General features: G+C 31.5%; 1 protein-coding gene across 1 annotated transcript in view; it reads right to left on the bottom strand.

Annotated features, from left to right (window-relative positions):
• LOC107436174 (uncharacterized) overlaps nt 1-18,225 on the bottom strand; it is a 72,291-nt gene that overhangs the window by 41,293 nt on the left and 12,773 nt on the right. Inside the window, exons 3-6 of the mRNA XM_021146764.3 lie at nt 13,834-14,043; nt 11,326-11,592; nt 9,563-9,762; nt 278-427 (exon numbers count right to left, since the gene is read on the bottom strand). Coding sequence (XP_021002423.2) covers nt 278-427; nt 9,563-9,762; nt 11,326-11,592; nt 13,834-14,043 — 827 coding nt within the window. The remainder of the gene's footprint in view (nt 1-277; nt 428-9,562; nt 9,763-11,325; nt 11,593-13,833; nt 14,044-18,225) is intronic.

The raw sequence follows: 18,225 nt of genomic DNA, 5'->3' as shown, positions 1-18,225 counted from the left end.
ATAGTTCGAAAGCCTACTTTAACAATAGAAAAAACGGCTTTTTGTAGCGATTCAGAAAACCGGAAAAATCAGTTATCCGGAATAGCGATAGTCCTGCTCGTTCCGGATAATCGGTTCTCTACTGTAGTTCTTTTTTTATTTTCATTTCAGTACATTTACAGCCACTAATAAACCTTATTTATGAAGTTCACCAAAAGAAGCTCGATCGCTTAGGGGGGGGGGCGGATTTCTTAACTGCTGCGGTTTGAAGGTTTATGTATTTTAAACAAAGACTTACATTTTCAAAGGAAGTGATTTCAGATGTGGCTGCTTTTCCTAATATGTCAGTACTCAGTACTGTTCTTTGGACTCTAGTTGAGAATGCTGTGGGGAATCTAGGCATATCCTTTATTCCTCTATAGCCTTCGCAATACAGATAAGAAGGAATCTAAAATAACAATGAGTTTAATCAGAAATTAAAGTACTAAAATATTTCTTACACTTTATGGTGATTTTTCGAATTTTAACAGTCATCTAAATTTTACACCCTATCATTTTCAAAAAATAAATAAATAAATAAATAACTATTTTAAGTACTGTTTTTTACTATTTATCAAAGTTAATGCATTAATATTTTACATAATTAGAATTTATATATAAATATACAGGTATAGGACAAAATAATAGGAACACCTGTGAAAGAATGGAGTCGTTCTCGACCGTCCAATAAGCGGCGGCCACGTGTCGCAAGAATGTGCCACCCAGTGGTGATGAAAGGCAAGGTATCTGTCTAGCATTTGGCAGTGTGAGATTTGCATGAGAAAAATCTGTTTCTAGCAAAACGAGATTATGTCCGATCTCTGACCTTAAAAGAGGCATGATAATCGGAGCTCGTCTGGCTGGAGCGTCTGTGTCCAGAACAGCGAACCTAGTAGGTGTTTCAAGGACCACTGTATCAAGGACTCTGTCGGCATACACAAAGTTGGGTAAGGAGTCTTCGGCGAGGCACAACAGCGGCAAAAATTCGAAGTTGTCAGACCGTGATAGACGGGTGTTGAAGAGGATAGTCGCTCGAAAACACAAGACTACACTGCCGGTGATAACATCCGAGTTGAATACCCACCTTCAGAACCCTGTATCCATGAAAACTATTCAACGGGAGTTGCATGCTGCTAACATTCATGGCAGAGTAGCTATTCCAAAACCGTTAGTTTCAGCGCGGAATGCTTTGAAGAGACTACAGTGGTGCCAAGACCACCTAAAATGGACACAACTGCGATGGGAACAAGTCATCTGGTCTAATGAATCCTCTTTTACACTATTCCAGACTACCAGACGTGTGTTCGTGTAGCGAACGCCAGCAGAAGTATTTCATGTTGACTGCTTGGTTCCAACCATGAAACATGGAGTATGGCATCTGTGATGGTGTGGGGCGCTATATCTGCTCGTGGATTGGGGCCTCTCGTTGTCTTGAGGGGGGTGGTCAAAGGGGACCATTACCGAAGCATCCTTGCAGATCATCTTCACCCTATGCTTCATACTCTCTTTCCGGGAGAACGTCCTGTGTTCCAAGATGACAACGCCCCTGTTCACACGTCTCACTGTATTCAAGCATAGTTAAATGAGCATAATGATGAAGTGGACCATCTAACGTGGTGTCCTCAGTCCCCTGATCTCAATATCTTTGAGCCTTTGTGGGTTTTTTGGAGAAAAAAGTGCGTGCTCGGTTTCCTCCTCCACGCACACTCTCTGAACTCGAGACAGCCCTCCAAGAGGAATGGCTGCAAATTCCAATGAACTTTGTTAACGACCTTTATTTGTCAATCCCACGTCGAATGCAAGCTGTCATTCAGGCCAAATGTGGCCCAACTCCTTATTAATAAAATATTTTCATTTTTTCACAGGTGTTCCTATTATTTTGTCCTATACCTGTATAGTTACAGTGTTAGAGTGTAATATATTTGCGAATTGCATCATCCGTCATCATGTAATATTTGGAAGAAATTCATCATCTACTTCCTCGTTGAAAGGCGACAGCCTCTCCATTCGGGAAAAATCCCGAAGTGATAATTAACTCTTTTTTTTCCGTAGAACAATCTACGTTAGCATTCATATTCGATTCGGCGACCCCAGGGCCGTTTTATCCATTAGGCACTGTAGGCAACTGCCTAGGGGCCCCGTCACGTTCAGGGGCCCTGTGCTACAGAGAAAAAAATTGACTATGTTTCTTAAACAGTAATTATAATTAGTGATGTATTGGAAAAGGTTAACTTTCAGGATGTCTTGAACGATTTTGTAACAAAAAAAGTTAGAAGAGTTAATATTTAAGCTTATTGTATGATTTTTTTTAAATGCATATATTAATTACTTATATTCTTTTCGTTTGATTCAATATTTTTATTGAATAATGTGATAACATGCCTATGTAGTAAAAAACAGCGTAATTATGAATAAAGTGTTGTGTTAGCGAAAAAATATATTAGGAAGTTAGAAGACGGTAGGGGGGTGGCGAGACGAGCATTGCCTAGGGGCCGCGACAAGCATAAGCCGGCCCTGGGCGACCCTGCGAGAAGGCAGTTCTCACCGGTCATGATATCACTGTTTTAATGCAACTTATTTCCTTTTTCCTATTAAATGCTAAGTTTGAGTTTTAAATTATTGTCGTTATTTCCTCTTATGCTCCACGAACTCCTATATACTATATATATTCTCATTTGATAAATTATACTCACTCTGCTTACTTATATCCACTAGCATTTTTTCCTCATATTCTTAATGCAAAAAAATACAAATAAATAATGCTTTTGTTTGTTATTTAACCATTATTAATCAAACTGTTATGTTTGTTTGTCTTGTTCATTCTTTCTCTCTTTTCCCTTATCCCTAATTTCAATTTTCAAAAAGCGTAGTTGTTGCATACCTGATTTTAACTTGCAGAAAATTCAAAATGTGTATCAGCCTTTAATTGTAATTCAATTTTCATTTTACTCTCACTGGGAAAATCATCCTCAAAAAGATTAAACGTTGGTAGGAAATGCCAACTGATCAGCTTTCTGCAAAATCTTTAATATATTGGTAGCGAATTAAATAGTAAAACTTTTAGGATAAGGTTATACACGCCCACTCTATGTACGAGTAACCATGAGAAGTTTCACTTCATATCAATACTTCGAATTTTTGATGTGCAACAGAGGAGAAATTACTTAAAATGGAAAATACTCAACTAAAATCATTTGAATTTCGTTACCACTATGAAATCCTTCTTTTTTTAAAGCGGTGCAAAATGGCATCTTTTACTTACAAAGATAAAGCACCAGCAAAACAATGAAACATTAGAAAATGAAATACAGAAATATTTTTATAACCACTATCGATTTCAAACCTATTTTAATATATAGACGACCGGGTCATTGTTTCAACCGAGGTATACTAAATGTAAATGTATGTAAATATAATGTAATTATACTGTTTTTTAATATCTAATTTACTAATTATAATATTGTATATATATTATTAATCTATCAGATCTGTACATAACTTGGTGCATTATAACTCTCATCATCTTCAATTCTACCTTGACTCAGGGGGCTTCCCCCGTACTCCATTCTCTCCTCACTACCCTAAAGCCAAAAGTCTTAGTCGCCCAAGGGCACACATTATGCGATGAAAAAGTCAGATGCCCGCTTTGCGGGCAGGCACTTTGTACAACTATATATCTAGCAATTTAGGGTTAGATCAGAAGATGTAACGCATGGCAATTAAACACAATGGCAACAAATTGAAGGGTTGTGCTGTGACTTATTTTAAATGTAATATCCTGTTAATTGCAGCGGGATTTCCGTTACAAAAATAAATAAATTAGTATATCCGTATCAGTTTATTCCAAAGTCAAACTTCTTCAGTGCAACGGGAAAAATATTTTTAAAAAAAACTTATTTTCAGTTCGTTACTAACAATTGCATTTTTTTTCTCTTTTCATGAACGGAATTTAAGCTTAGACGGATTCTAAACTATTGAAGATAGTGAGGCCCTTTATACGTTTAACTCATTTTTTCATACACCAAGAGCAAAGTATCGTTATTTTTTTATTGCTAATTATTCAACTAAATTCTATTGCCAATTATTCAATTGAATTCTATTCTAAATTATCTTTTTTTTTTAAATGCTTGACTATTGATATAAAAACAATGAATGATAAGCAAACAAGGAGGTTGATGAACGTAGCCTCCTAGTGACAAAAAAATTCATAACAAATTCTTACTTTATTCTTAATAAAATCATTTGTGTAAGCAAATATGTGATAAAAATTTAATTACAAACTAAAAAACAATAATAATGAATTAAAAGTTTTATTGTCCTCAGAGGTTAAATGAATGCCTCCTTCGGTTGAATGTCACTGTTTTAAGAAATTGATATACGCTGCAAAGAGTTTAACTACAAAATTTTTCATTGCCCTTATTGGATATAAAATTAAAACACATGATTCGAGACCATTTTCTGTCGATCATTTATTTAATGACCATTTTGAGTAGGAAGAGTCAATACAATGAAATGTTGGAAATAAGAACAGTTTCGGTCACAGTTATATCGACATTAATCGAAAATAAATACTGTGCAGTCGTTAACCTGTTAGATAAAGATAGGATGTGCATCGCAAGAGCGAAATAAACTTTTTGAGTTAAGATACTAATGATTTATGGTTAATATATGTACTATGCGGTTAAAAAAACGAACCACCCAGAATAGCTTTTCATCTAATGATCGGATCTTCTCGTTCTAGGACGCAATCTTAATGATTTGAGGTGGGGACCTAAAAATATGCTAGTTAATTAGTGTAGATGATATTTTAAGTTGCGACATCAATCAAATTTTAAAAATGTCGTATATTTAAAATTAAATTTCTCAGAAACTCTTTGGCCGATTTTGCTCAAATTTTGTATTTTACATTGTGATTCTTCACATTCTTCAAAATTATGTAAAAAACTTGATACTTTTCAATGTAAAACTTTTTTAACCATTATTAATTAAAATAATAAAAAAGAATAAATATTTACGGAAAGTTATCTTATGCATTGAATTATCTTTCATAATTGTGTGCAAAGTTTTTCTATTCTCTTAGAGAGTTCTCGAGATATGGCGAAAAAACGCAGGAAGAAAAATTAATATGAAGGGGTCCAAAATTTGGATCGCTCTCCCGACCAAATTAGGGGAAAAAATTTCCCAAACTCCAGTTTCTCCTTATATTTTGGGATTTCCAAATTCGATAGAGAAATTTATTATATATTTCAGAATTGAATTTGAGGTGGTTGGCAAACAAATGGGACAAACCAATCACATTCATAAATTAAACAAATTTTTAGACATATGTATGGTACCACTTTCTTATTTTTGCTAGATTTTATATTTAATGTCTCTTGATTTAATTTCATAGTAATAAACAGTCATCAACAAACCACAAACAGCCTGCCACAGATTACAAATCCTTCTTCAGAACCCTAAAATGGAACTCAGACTTAAACGTTTACTTTACATCTCGATGATCCGTCCCATCCTGACTTATGCATCTCCAGCTTGGTGCAACATCTCTACATCACTCCTTAAAAAACTCAAAATATGCCAGAACAAAATCCNATCAAACAAACACAGTTTAGAGCAAGCTGCTCAATTTATTTTTGATTCCTTTTTAGTTATTCAAGCAGAGTTTAGTTATTCAAGAGCTTGAAACATTCATAAAAGCAACTCCATTGCCTGCTTACCTCATTGCTCAACCAAAACTGTTCTAAAATTCCAGATGAATGGGATAGGGGCCGCAAAATCAAAACACTAGGACTAGGACTTTCATAGTAAACAAGTCAAACTACCTGCAAAAAAACAGTGTGGAGGCTTGATCCGTTTTGTTAAAAAGTGCTTTCTAGTGGTAACAAAATTTAGGTTATTTTTAGTTTAGTACTTTTCCATCAACTACGTATCCGAAATTCGAAGTGTCATAACAAAGGCAGCTTCATTGCATTAATCTTGTGGTCACTCTTTCAAAAAAACGGGAGTAATTATACTTATTCTACAGGTTTTACTATTTAATTCGATACCAATACATAAAAAAAATCTTCAGAAAGCGGAGCAGTTGGCATCTCTGAAGTGGCAGCAAGAATGATTAACAGAAATACTTAATGATTACTAGGGGCTGCGAATAAGTCAGTATAAACTAAATCTTTTAGCAACTGTAAATTTACACTAATTGAAGCAGGAATTATTTTCACTTTAACACACAGATTTCTTGTAGGACACAATTTTCATGAATACATTTTCTTCACAAAACAAAAGATAGTGCTGAACGCATATTTATTAAATGATCGAATTTTCTTTTCTTTTCTTTGCCACTGTTAAAGTTATATAATTACAATGATATTATATTTAAATATTCCCCAGGGTGAAAGTTGTAGATTCTTACAATATTTAAAGAGTTAATGTGATAAAATTTATTGCTAACAAAGTTTTTTTTTTTTTTTTTTTTTTNTTTTTTTTTTTTTTTTTTTTTTTTTTTTTTTTTTTTTTTTGCTATTGCAGTGGAATCAACGACAAACTAGGTTCAATGTTCGAAATTTCTGTGGTTGAATCTACAACATACTAGGTTCAAGTACCTGTTGAACCTGTAAGCTTTACTACCAAACCTGAAGTGTAACCCCAAATGAACAGAACTGAATTCAAATCAATGAAATATGCATAGATAATTTTGCGAAATTTTGTTTTTAGGCTTTTCATCTTTCTTTATGTTCGACACCCGCCATCCTGCACGATGTTAATTACGAGTATGCTGCTTAAATTTTATTTAAGTTAAGTTCTAAATTTGGCACTTCTACTTATCATTTCAAATGCTGACAAAATACAAACAACTTATCTCGCCAAACTATCAATTAAAAATTTCTCCGCATTATTATCATTCTCCATTCGCTTGATTTTTTTTCTAAATCTTCACTCATTTTTGGAACATGTACTTGGAACAGGTATTTCTCCTTAAATTAAAGTCGTTAGAATCGCACATGTTAAACCAAAATAAATAAGTAAAGAGGTAGAGAATAAAAATAATTATACATGACATAAACTATTATAATAAGAACAATAAAGTAATAAAAATTCCTACTCAGCTGTTTCTAGAATATTCGAACGATTATTTACTGCCTTCATATATTACTTAATGTTTGATGACTGTAAAATAAAAACTGCAGTTCAGTGTTAAACAAGTAAACATTCAGAGAAATTTCTTTCCCCAGCTGCACAAACGACCTTCGTCAATAAAATCTATATCGATGCAATATCATAAAACGCTATTATATGATTAATATTGGGAAAAACTACCCATAAAATATGAAAACTTTAATAGCTTAACTGTCATAATAATAATAAGTATACTTCTTATCGGTAATATGGATAATAAGTTGGTGAGTCATGAATGTAGTTCGATTTATAAGTCATTTGAATAAAAAATGAATACTTAACAAATTCCTTTGATAATAGTTTAATTTTTATTTAAGTATTTAAAAGTTCAAACACAAGTTCATGTCAAGTAAACATATTGGGTACTAGTAGGGTACTATTTTATCAAACAAATTCAACTAATATATCATAATCTATAGGCCCTTCTCAGGGTCATTCTTTCTCCATATTTAAATGCAGGATAGCCAACTTTCTTCGCTTTTTGTAAAAATTTATTCTAGTGGTAGCTATGTTTATGGTTAAATTTATTATTTTTATTCATTTAAACTTACTTTCCACATCAGTACCATACCTGCCAACTCTCCCGGATTTTGCGGGAGATTTTATTTTCATATTTAAAGTGGTAGTAAATATATACTATTTTTTCTTTTATAAATTTAATTTTTAAATGATTTTGATCACCATTATTCTTTCATAAATTAAGCTTATATATTAATATGCGTTACTATCATGGTTGTTAACTTAATTTCTTTCAAATACAACTTATTTGTTTGCTTAAAATTGAAGTTTTAATTCCATTTTAATACCACTGGGAAAAATGATAATGGAAGGGATTAAAAGTTGGCAGGTCTGCAATACCTATAAATGAATTAAAAGTTCATATGCAACACCGTTTTGTTCCAGTTCACTCGTGCTGAAGCCTTTAAATTGATGGCAAAATTACCAAATATTCCGGAAGCTTTTTTTTAAAAAATGTCTACCACTCCATAAATATTTTGAAAAAATTAAAGTAAATTGAAAAAATTTAACTACAGTGGCAATATGCAGATATTGCCGCTGTAGGCGTTCTATTTTTGTTTCATTTTAAAATAGATTATTTTTATTCGTTCCACCCACGGATCGATGATCACGTCAAAAATTTTAAAATATCGTATCTTCTTTCTTATCAAGATCTTTAAATCCTTTTATTTTTTCTATTTTAAATCATGAGGACCATTTCACAAGATTTAATAATTCCATATGAAAAACCTTGAGCAATTTCAGACCAGGACTATGATGACATATTGGATTGGCGTATTAACAAAATCATGCCGATTTTCGATAGTGAAAGCTCCCAAAGGTCAGCTAAAAATATTGAAGTGGTAGCAAGATTTATACTGTAAAATATATTTCGTGTGTTTAAAATTACTTAATAATCACAAGAATTCAGAACTATGATATATGCTATAGGAATATTATATAAATATTATATAAATTGAAGTGATTGTGAAATTAGGAAAACTTAACACTGCTTTAAATCGTCTGCTACCATGTGAATATTTTTGACGGAACTTCGAATATCGAAAAACCTTTCAAATTTAAAAAAACGCTTTTGCATTACATGGAGAGGAAAACCACGAAAACCTCCCATGGTTAGCCTGACTCAAGGGGCTAACCCAGTGGCGAGTCCACAGTTCGAAATCAAAAAAACACTATGATAATGCGGAATCAGTCTTTTATCTTAAATTATCCATTTTGTACCCTTGGGACTATTAATTTTGCCCTAAATCCAAGATCAAAAGTCACTATGTCAGTGCGGAATCAGTCTTTTATCTTAAATTATCCATTTTGTACCCTTGGGGCTATTAATTTTGCCCTAAATCCAAGATTAAAAGTCACTATGTCAATGCGGAATCAGTCTTTTATCTTAAATTATCCATTTTGTACCCTTGGGACTATTAATTTTGCCCTAAATCCAAGATCAAAAAACACTATGTCAATGCAGAATCAGTCTTTTATCTTAAATTATCCATTTTGTACCCTTGGGACTATTAATTTTGTCCTAAATCCAAGATCAAAAGTCACTATGTCAATGCGGAATCAGTCTTTTATCTTAAATTATCCATTTTGTACCCTTGGGGCTATTAATTTTGCCCTAAATCCGAGATCAAAAGTCACTATGTCAATGCGGAATCAGTCTTTTATCTGAAATTATCCATTTTGTACCCTTGGGGCTATTAATTTTGTCCTAAATCCAAGATCAAAAGTCACTATGTCAATTTCGGAATCAGTCTTTTATCTTAAATTATCCATTTTGTACCGTTGGGACTATTAATTTTGCCCTAAATCCAATATCAAAAGACAGTCTGTGACTGTGGAATGAGTATTTTACCTTAAAAGTGTCCATTTTGAATTCTGGCTCTCCTTTGAACCAAAAGTAATTAACCGTCCTGTTGAAGTACAATATATCTTCAGTCTCACTACTGGACGAAGACCCATAAATGTCAGCTCTCACAGGTACAGAGAGAAATCCGTTGTCTATACCTGTCACATCACCTTCCTTTGTTCCAGCTGCTGTCCCAACACCTAGATCTGATGAAATTATTATTTCAACAAATATTACAACAGGGTATTGAATAACATAGAAAATAAAAAAATGTCCTTGTCTACTTAAGCTTTTCGAAACAGCCACACGTTAAATTCGAAAAAAAGTAAATAAGATATTTGTAAAGAGTTACAGTTTAAAATATCAGCGGTTGAATTAAAATGGAACCTTTATAAAATGATAAGTGGTAATAATCGAAATTTTTGACATGAAATGTAGTCCTACACTGTTAAAAAGAAGAATGAAAACACCTGGATATTTACGGAAAATGTTCTGTCAAAAAGGGTGTCTGTACTTTTTTCTGCTAATTTCAACACTTACCAGGAAATATACTGACAATAAAGATGCTAGTACTTTCAATTGCAAATTCAAAATTCGTCATAAAAAGTACTGGTAATAAGAATGTCAATGCTTTTTACTGCAAATTTAACGGTTGCTGTATTTAGCCACGTGGAATTTTGCCGCATTTATGCAAAACAAATCTTTTATAATTTCGACAAAAATGTGTGTTTGTGCTTTTACTCTCGTTATCCGATATGCTTAATTATACATAACACTATGCTGAGTATTTTATGAATGAATACGAAAATCACAATTTTAAGATAAAATCTTGTACTTTCTAACAAAATTACACGAAAATCAATTAGAAATCTTTAACTTCGAAATAAAAACATGTAGTTTCCAAAAACATTACAAGCGAATCTATGAGAAATTTAAAAATTTTAAGTGATATCCAGTGGTTTCTACCAAATTACAATCAAATCTATAAGATATTCATACTTTATTAAATAGTGTCTATCACATATACTAGTGAATAAAAGAAATCACAAGTTTTGAAATGAAAAAAGTAAAGTTTTTATCAAAATTGCAAGAGTATTAACTAAAATTTCTTAATTTGTAAGTAAAATCCAATAGTAAATCCAGTGGTTTAAATAAAATTCAAATTACAATAAAGACCGTTAGAAATCAGTCTATCACAATTACCATCGAATCAATAAGAAATTCACTATTTAAAAGTAAAAGCGTGTGGTTTCTATCGAAATTGTTATCGACTCAATGGGAAATTCGCAGTTAAATAAGAAGCTGTGGTTTCATTCAAATTATAATCGAATCAATAGGAAATTCACAATTTTTGAATAAGAACCTGAGGTTTCTTCAAAATTACTCTACCGAGTCAATAGAAAATTCACAAATAAATAAGAACCCGTGGTTTCTATCACAATTACCATCGAATCAATAAGAAATTCGCCATTTTTAAATAGGAATCGGTGATTTCTATCATTATTTCTATCGAATCAATGAGAAATTTACAATTTATAAATTAGAACCAGTGGTTTCTAACAAGATTACTACCAAATCAATCGGAAATTCGCAATTTTTAAAAAAGGAATCGGTGGTTTCAATTTAAAATTACTATCAATCAATAAGAAATTCAAATTTTTTAAATAAAAATCTGTGAAAAATTACTTCTCGGCACTTCCTGCATAATAAATTCATAACACACATGTATGGATATAAATTTATTTATTATTTTAAGTAACAATACTTACTACTTTTGCTTGTGAACAAGTAGGAAATATTCATCGTTGCATCAATAGTTTCTTGATAGACACAGCCAATGAATTTATCCGTCAAAAGACCACGCTGTTTCATTCTATCAGTTCCATTAAAAGCGTACGGGTATTTTCCTCCAAACTCTAGTTCAAAACTGGATGGGCGCATACTGATTCCACGACCCGTAGAACTGAAGTCAGATGTAAAGTCTTCCAAATCAATGGTTGTGCAAACGTGAGACAGGGGATCTTTTTTAATGTCATCTGTAAAGTGCATTTAAATGGTTTATTGTAAAACAACAAGTCACAGAACAGTTACGAAATGAGAAAAGAATGGTAAACTTCTGATTGAATTGTCGACCGTACGATTCAATATTTTTTCTACTCTTATTAACCCTTTCGCACCGACTGTCACAAATACGTGCCAGCATAAAGCCGTATCAACCAGGGTGAAAAGATAAAACTGGTAGTCAAAGTAATTCTTTAACAGTTTATTTGTGGGAGGAGTTATAATTGCTTGATTTATTTANTTTGCGAAAACTAAAGCTAGGAAAAAATTGTAAATATAATTGTTATTTAGTCAGTTGGTAGGTCCGACTTTTATATAATAAACCCTTGTATCTTCTCTAGTTCGTTTTATTAGCCAAACCTGCACCAAGTATTAATTGTAATTTATGTTGTTACTGTTTAATATTTTTATTACCTGCCCTGCAGTGCACAAAAAAGAGTTTAAGTAGCTTAGCATTTTTAAAGTATTTGTATATTTTTTATTTTTATTTGATAAAACCTAATCAGTTTACATATTAGTGGGGCCCCATTTTTTTAATTTGCCCCAGGGCCCTTGGCTACCTAGCTACACCACTGATTACAGCCCATATAGTATGGTTCAAGAATCCAAATTCGTTGGAAAAAAATATACTTCTACAGGTTAACTATGTTTTTGTATCTGATTTCATGACTTTAAATACCTTAAGCAATAACCTGGATTAACAGTTCTTGAACTCTTAACCCTTTCGGACATCTGTGCTCCTTTTAGATGTTTCTTTTCTGACGAACCAGTAAAAATAGGTATTGGTATTTTTTAATTATAAAAACTGCCTAAAAAATCTGCTTGATTCTCGGAATTATATTGTTCTAAAATAAGAAATCCAGAAAAAGTAGTTCGAATTTTTTTTAAATTCATTTTCAAAAATTTATTAATAAGTGAATTTGTAAATCTTAATTAAGGAAATCTTAATGATGATCAACTGTTTCTCTTAGATCTAAATAACTGCAAATATGTTTATCGTTTGGAAGTGTTTCCGCGTTTGGAAGATTTTACGCAAAAAAAGACACCTGTGTTTCATGCTATATTTCATAACTATAAATTATTAAAATGTTAAATATAATATTTTCATTTATTTGGACCTTATTTTATACTAAATAATGAAAAAAGTATTAAAAATACGTTTTCTTACTAAATGTTTCTAAAATGTACTATATCAGGTCAAACTTATAACATATAAATATAAATTATTAAAATATTAAATACAATATTTTTCACTTATTTTGACCTAAATTTATACAAAATAATGAAATAAGTATGAAAAATATGTTTTTAAATAAATATTTCTAAAATATACAATTTCAATTTGAATTTAAATCTAGATATTAAACGGTTTAGGTATTGGGACATGAGTGTGCCTCTTTGAACATGTGTTAAGGTTAAAGTGATAAATCCGGTTGTTATTAATACTAACCGCTCTATATTAATAATAACCGCTTCTTTTGGTCAAAATGAGAAGTAAAAAATGGAGGTATTCGTATCGTGATCTTTGGTGGAATAATTGTCATGTCTTGTCAACTTCCGTGCAGCGGCCCAAGGGGAACTAAAAAAAAAACATCGCAGAAAGAGATCGACTTGAAGGGTAAAGTTCGTAGCCACTCCCGGGCAAAATCTACATGTTTTTTTCCTCAAATTTTTCCAGTTTAAAATCAATTTGGTGCCCTGGCGATTATTGTTGGTGAGGCAGTTCAGGATACGGAAATATCCTTAATAAAAACGCTAAAGAATGACATTGACCAAACTTAATTAGTTATCAATAATAATAACCGGTTTATATGATAAATTAGCTTAATTGTTCCCTATTACCGGCTTATTTGATTATTATTAATATTAGCCGGTTATTATTAATAATAACCGACAGTTTTCATTGGCCGTTACATATACATTTAAGGGTAAATGCTCCACTACTTTTTTCTTATACTAAGGCACTATTTGGATCTTTGTATAATTAGGCGTGTTTTTTTAGGACAGAATTTCCCGGTAGCTAATTTACAATCCAACATCTTTTAACGACTAGCTCTCTTTTTTAGAGATTTTCCTCTGGTCTGTAGTTGGTCACAATTATATTGTAAACTTTAATTTTTTTCAATAATCTTTTTCTTTATCGACTTTTAATAAATATTAAAAAAAAAGTTTTTATTTATGAATATATATTTTAAAAATAAAGAGTTGTTACTCACCGTATGGATGAAGTCTGTCATAGGCTATAACTTGTTGATTTTTATAATCCAAAATGTAGTGTTTCTCATAACCGTTTGTCAATATGACATGCTTCGCGCGAGAGTTCGTAAAGTCATAGTAGGTTTCTTCATAGACTATATCTTTGTCCATATAGTTGACGAATTCTCTACGAGCCTCGAAGTCCTTCGGTATAGGTGGAGGTAATGGACCTATAAAATCATATTACAACCTTTAAAACAGAACTCATGCTATTTAGTTCATAGAAATAGTCACGAAGAAAGTAAAAATAATGACTACTACTCTACGTGTATAGGGCAAAATTAGGAAACTTAGCTACTGATAAGTGTAGCATTTTTAGTTGTAGCCACTGCAGCTAAGCAAGTTGATGACACTTTTTAGAACGTGTGGCCACTTTTTTAAAATTTAAAAGATTAAAGAAACTGATGCTATGGGGCGGGACAACCTGGTCGGCAGGGCGGTGGTGGCGAATTTAACTAGCCAAAGAAGTGTTGTAAATGGTAAATAGTGATCGGTAAATCTGTCGGGTCACAAAGTCCTCCATGCTCTCATATTAAATTATACTTCTGGGGGAACTGAATTGAAGATTGATCGTTAACTGATTCAGGTCAACATTACGATCTGTGGATGAATGAATCGATTTATGAATGGGTCCACCCTTTAAACAGGTGTGACGTACGGAATTTAGATCTAATGATCGAATTTTCACGTTCTAGGATTCAATTTTAATGGTTTGAGGGGGTCACCTGAAATATGCAAATTAATAAGTGCAGACAATATTTTATGTTTCGAAATCAGACGCAAAAATTTACTTTCTCTGAATAAACATACTTTTTTTACTACGGATTCAGATTTCTGATACTCAAAATATGAGTAGCCGCAATCTGAGAAATATGGTCCCCATAGTTTGCTATATGAGAAATATTTATTATTTTACTTTAAGAAAATAATATATATTTGCTAAAAGTTGTATTTTGCATGGAATTATCTTTGGATAAACGAATTTTATAATTGCGTGCAAATTTTTTTTTAATTCGGTTGAAAAGTTGTAGAAAAATTTCGAAATACGCAAAAATGTAAAATAAACATTAAGGTTTCCAAACATTAGACCGCTCTCCTGATCAAACTATTCATACCATTTTTCCTAGATATGCAGCTACCCTCTATAATTTAGGAGTCAGAAATCCGAATCCGTCGATAAAGGTATGTTTATTCAGAGAAATTACGTTTTAGAGTCTGATTTCGCAACTTAAAATATCGTCTGCACTTATTATTTAGCATATTTGAGGTCACCCCCAATAGCTTTCAAGATTGTATCCTAGAACGTGAAAATCGGATCATTAGACCAAAAGTTATCAATGGGTTTCCATTTTTTTCCCTTTTTTTTGCGCACTGTATATTAGAATGCATTTTTAATTATGGTATTGAGAAAAAGAAAAGAAAATGTTAAATTCCTACGCTCATTATGATCAATGCAAATTTCGCATTTGTAAGAAGAACTCCACTTCTAAAAGCTTCAAGTATGATCTTTCAATTTATGCTAACGATTTCGACATGTAAAATTCAACATTTGATACGATATGTGAAATTCGACATTTACTCCTAAAAAATCGGTTGACGTCAAGTCAGTATAGAAGTGTTTCCATATTTTTTTACCCCTGTATGTTCACCCAAATACAGAGATGCCAATTTGCTCCTCTAACAAGGGAAACTAGGGAAGTGTGACTCGCCAATTTTGAAATAAACTAGTGGGATGTATGCCTTATGAGGAATAATTTTAGGGGGAAACATTCGTTTCGGCCCATAGAAGGTCCTGTGAGAGATAAAAAATAATTCAATCTATAGAAAAATCGGTATTTTATTACTTCAATGCTGACTATTAGTTATTATAATTGTCTCATAATCCAACTAATTTGTAATTAATTGGATAATTAATTAATTTGCTAATTAATAAACTAGTTAACATTCTTTTCGGCCCGTAGAAGGTCCTGTGAGAGATAAAAAATAATTCAATATGTAGAAAAATCGATATTTGGTTACTTCAATGCAGACTATTAGTTATTGTAATTGTCTCGTAATCCAATTAATTTGCAATTAATTTGCTAATTAATAAATTAATCAGAAAATTAATTAATTNGACTATTAGTTATTGTAATTGTCTCATACTGCAATTAATTTGTAATTAATTGATTAATTAATTTTCTAATTAATAAAATAATTAGCAAATTAATTAATTTTGAATTAATTATTAATTAATTATTAATTAATTTGCAATTACATACTCCAATTAATTTGAAAAGTTTTTTGAAAAAAAAAATTAAACAAATTTGATGTCAAATTTTTTTTTTTAAAATTAACCTAATAGGTTTTTCTAAAAAATTACAGATACATACAATTTTCGAAATCAATTTTGACAATAAATATGCATTATATAGTACGTGAAAGTACCACAAAATTAATTGGAGTATGAGACAAATACAATAACTAATAGTCTGCATTGAAGTAATAAAATACTGATTTTTCTATAGATTGAATTATTTTTTATCGCTTACAGGACCTTCTATGGGCCGAAACGAATGTTTCCCCCTAAAATTATTCCTCATAAGGCATACATCCCACTAGTTTATTTCAAAATTGGCGAGTCACACTTCCCTAGTTTCCCTTGTAAGTACAAAAACATTTTCTAGTGGTATCGAAATTTAAGTTACTTTTACTTTAGTAATTTTCTTTTTAAGTGATATTTTCACCATTATATCCCAAATCAATCACATGAAATTCAACTTCATTGTAGTCATCTCACAAGTTTGGAGGTAGCGGGTTTGATTCGAATCCCGCTTTTACCCTGGATGTATTTATTCTTCGTGATGACTTTCTCTGAATTGTTCTATCTGTTCTTCTTGACAAAGATTTATAAGCCTATATTGAGCATACAAGGCCTTCAAATGTATGGCATTCCATTAAACTAATACAGTTATCTCCTGATGACACTTTTGAAGAGTGAGCGTAATTATTCTTATTCTACGAGATTAACTGTTTATTTCGTTAACAATTTATTAAAACTTTAGCAGAAAGCGGAAAAGTATGCATCCCAGTTAATGTAAATAATTATATATTTTATTTTGATATATAAATGCACTTTAAATATTTTTCTTAAAAACTAAAGTGACACACCCATTAGAAACTTGCTTTCTAATTATGTATTAATTTAGCAACAAAAGCTAGTTATAAAAAAACCTACTTTTTTCACACACAACAAAGTATTTCCTCAAAGGTTACATCAGCAAAATTAGAGTTAGTAACCGTCGCAAACAAAGAATTTCTAAATAATCCGAAAATATAAATTATTTACTGTAATATTGTTCAGATAATTTAACAGGAAATCCAAACTTAATAAAAAAGCGGGGAAGTTTCCATTCCAGTTAATATGAATTATTATATTTTGGTTTGAAATAATGCACTTTAAATATTTTTGTAAAAAACTAAAGTGACGCACTCATTAGAAATTTGCTTTATCTAATTGTCAATTTAGCTACAAAAGCTAGTTATAAAAAAAGGCAACTTTTTTCACACACAACAAAGTATTTCCTCAAAGTTTACATCATCAAGATTAGGGTTAGTAACCGTCGCCCGCAAAGAATTTCTTAATAATCCGAAAATATAAATTATTTACTATAATATTGTTCAAATAATTTAACAGGAAACCCAATAAAAAGATGAGTCGGAACATAAAAGTCAGATTTAGAATAACAGGTAGAGGTTTGACCTTGTTCTTTATGTTTCGTTTTTATCATTTTGTTACAGATTCGAATAAAAGATTATTTCTCCTTTTGTATATTCTTTTACTGAATATTCGATTGATTATTCTATTGCTTAAGGAAGAAACTTTCGTTTTTTTCACTTGTATTACGAATTTATTTAATGATTAATTAAATAAAATTCAATAAATGTTTTAAAGCTTGAATTTTTTTTTCCTTGAGGAAAAAAAGTAATGCTTAATTATAATTATTGATATTTATTATTTTACGAACTTGGAGATTTTAAATTGAAGAAGTTAAATTTTTTTTAAGTAAAATAAAAATTTTAGTAAGTATTTTTTTTTTTTAATAAAAAGTTGTAGTATATTTACGTCGCACTAGAGCTATTGGCGACGATTTGGGAAACACCCCTAAGGATGATCTGAAAACACGCCATCACAATTTTGATGGCGTGTTTTCGGATGGGACCCTCGAGGGGATGGCACCCTATCTTCGGTAACCTGGTGACCTCGAGCACTTAACTGTAAAAAAATGTAATTTGGACCAATACAGCACGACTTTCGCTCCTTTCGCTGGCTGATTAAAGTGGTCATCAACATACTTTTTTTACTACGGATT

This window comes from Parasteatoda tepidariorum, chromosome 9 (genome assembly GCF_043381705.1).
Source record: "Parasteatoda tepidariorum isolate YZ-2023 chromosome 9, CAS_Ptep_4.0, whole genome shotgun sequence".
NCBI classification, from domain to species: Eukaryota; Metazoa; Arthropoda; class Arachnida; order Araneae; family Theridiidae; genus Parasteatoda; species Parasteatoda tepidariorum.
This window is presented reverse-complemented; position numbering and strand designations above follow the sequence as displayed.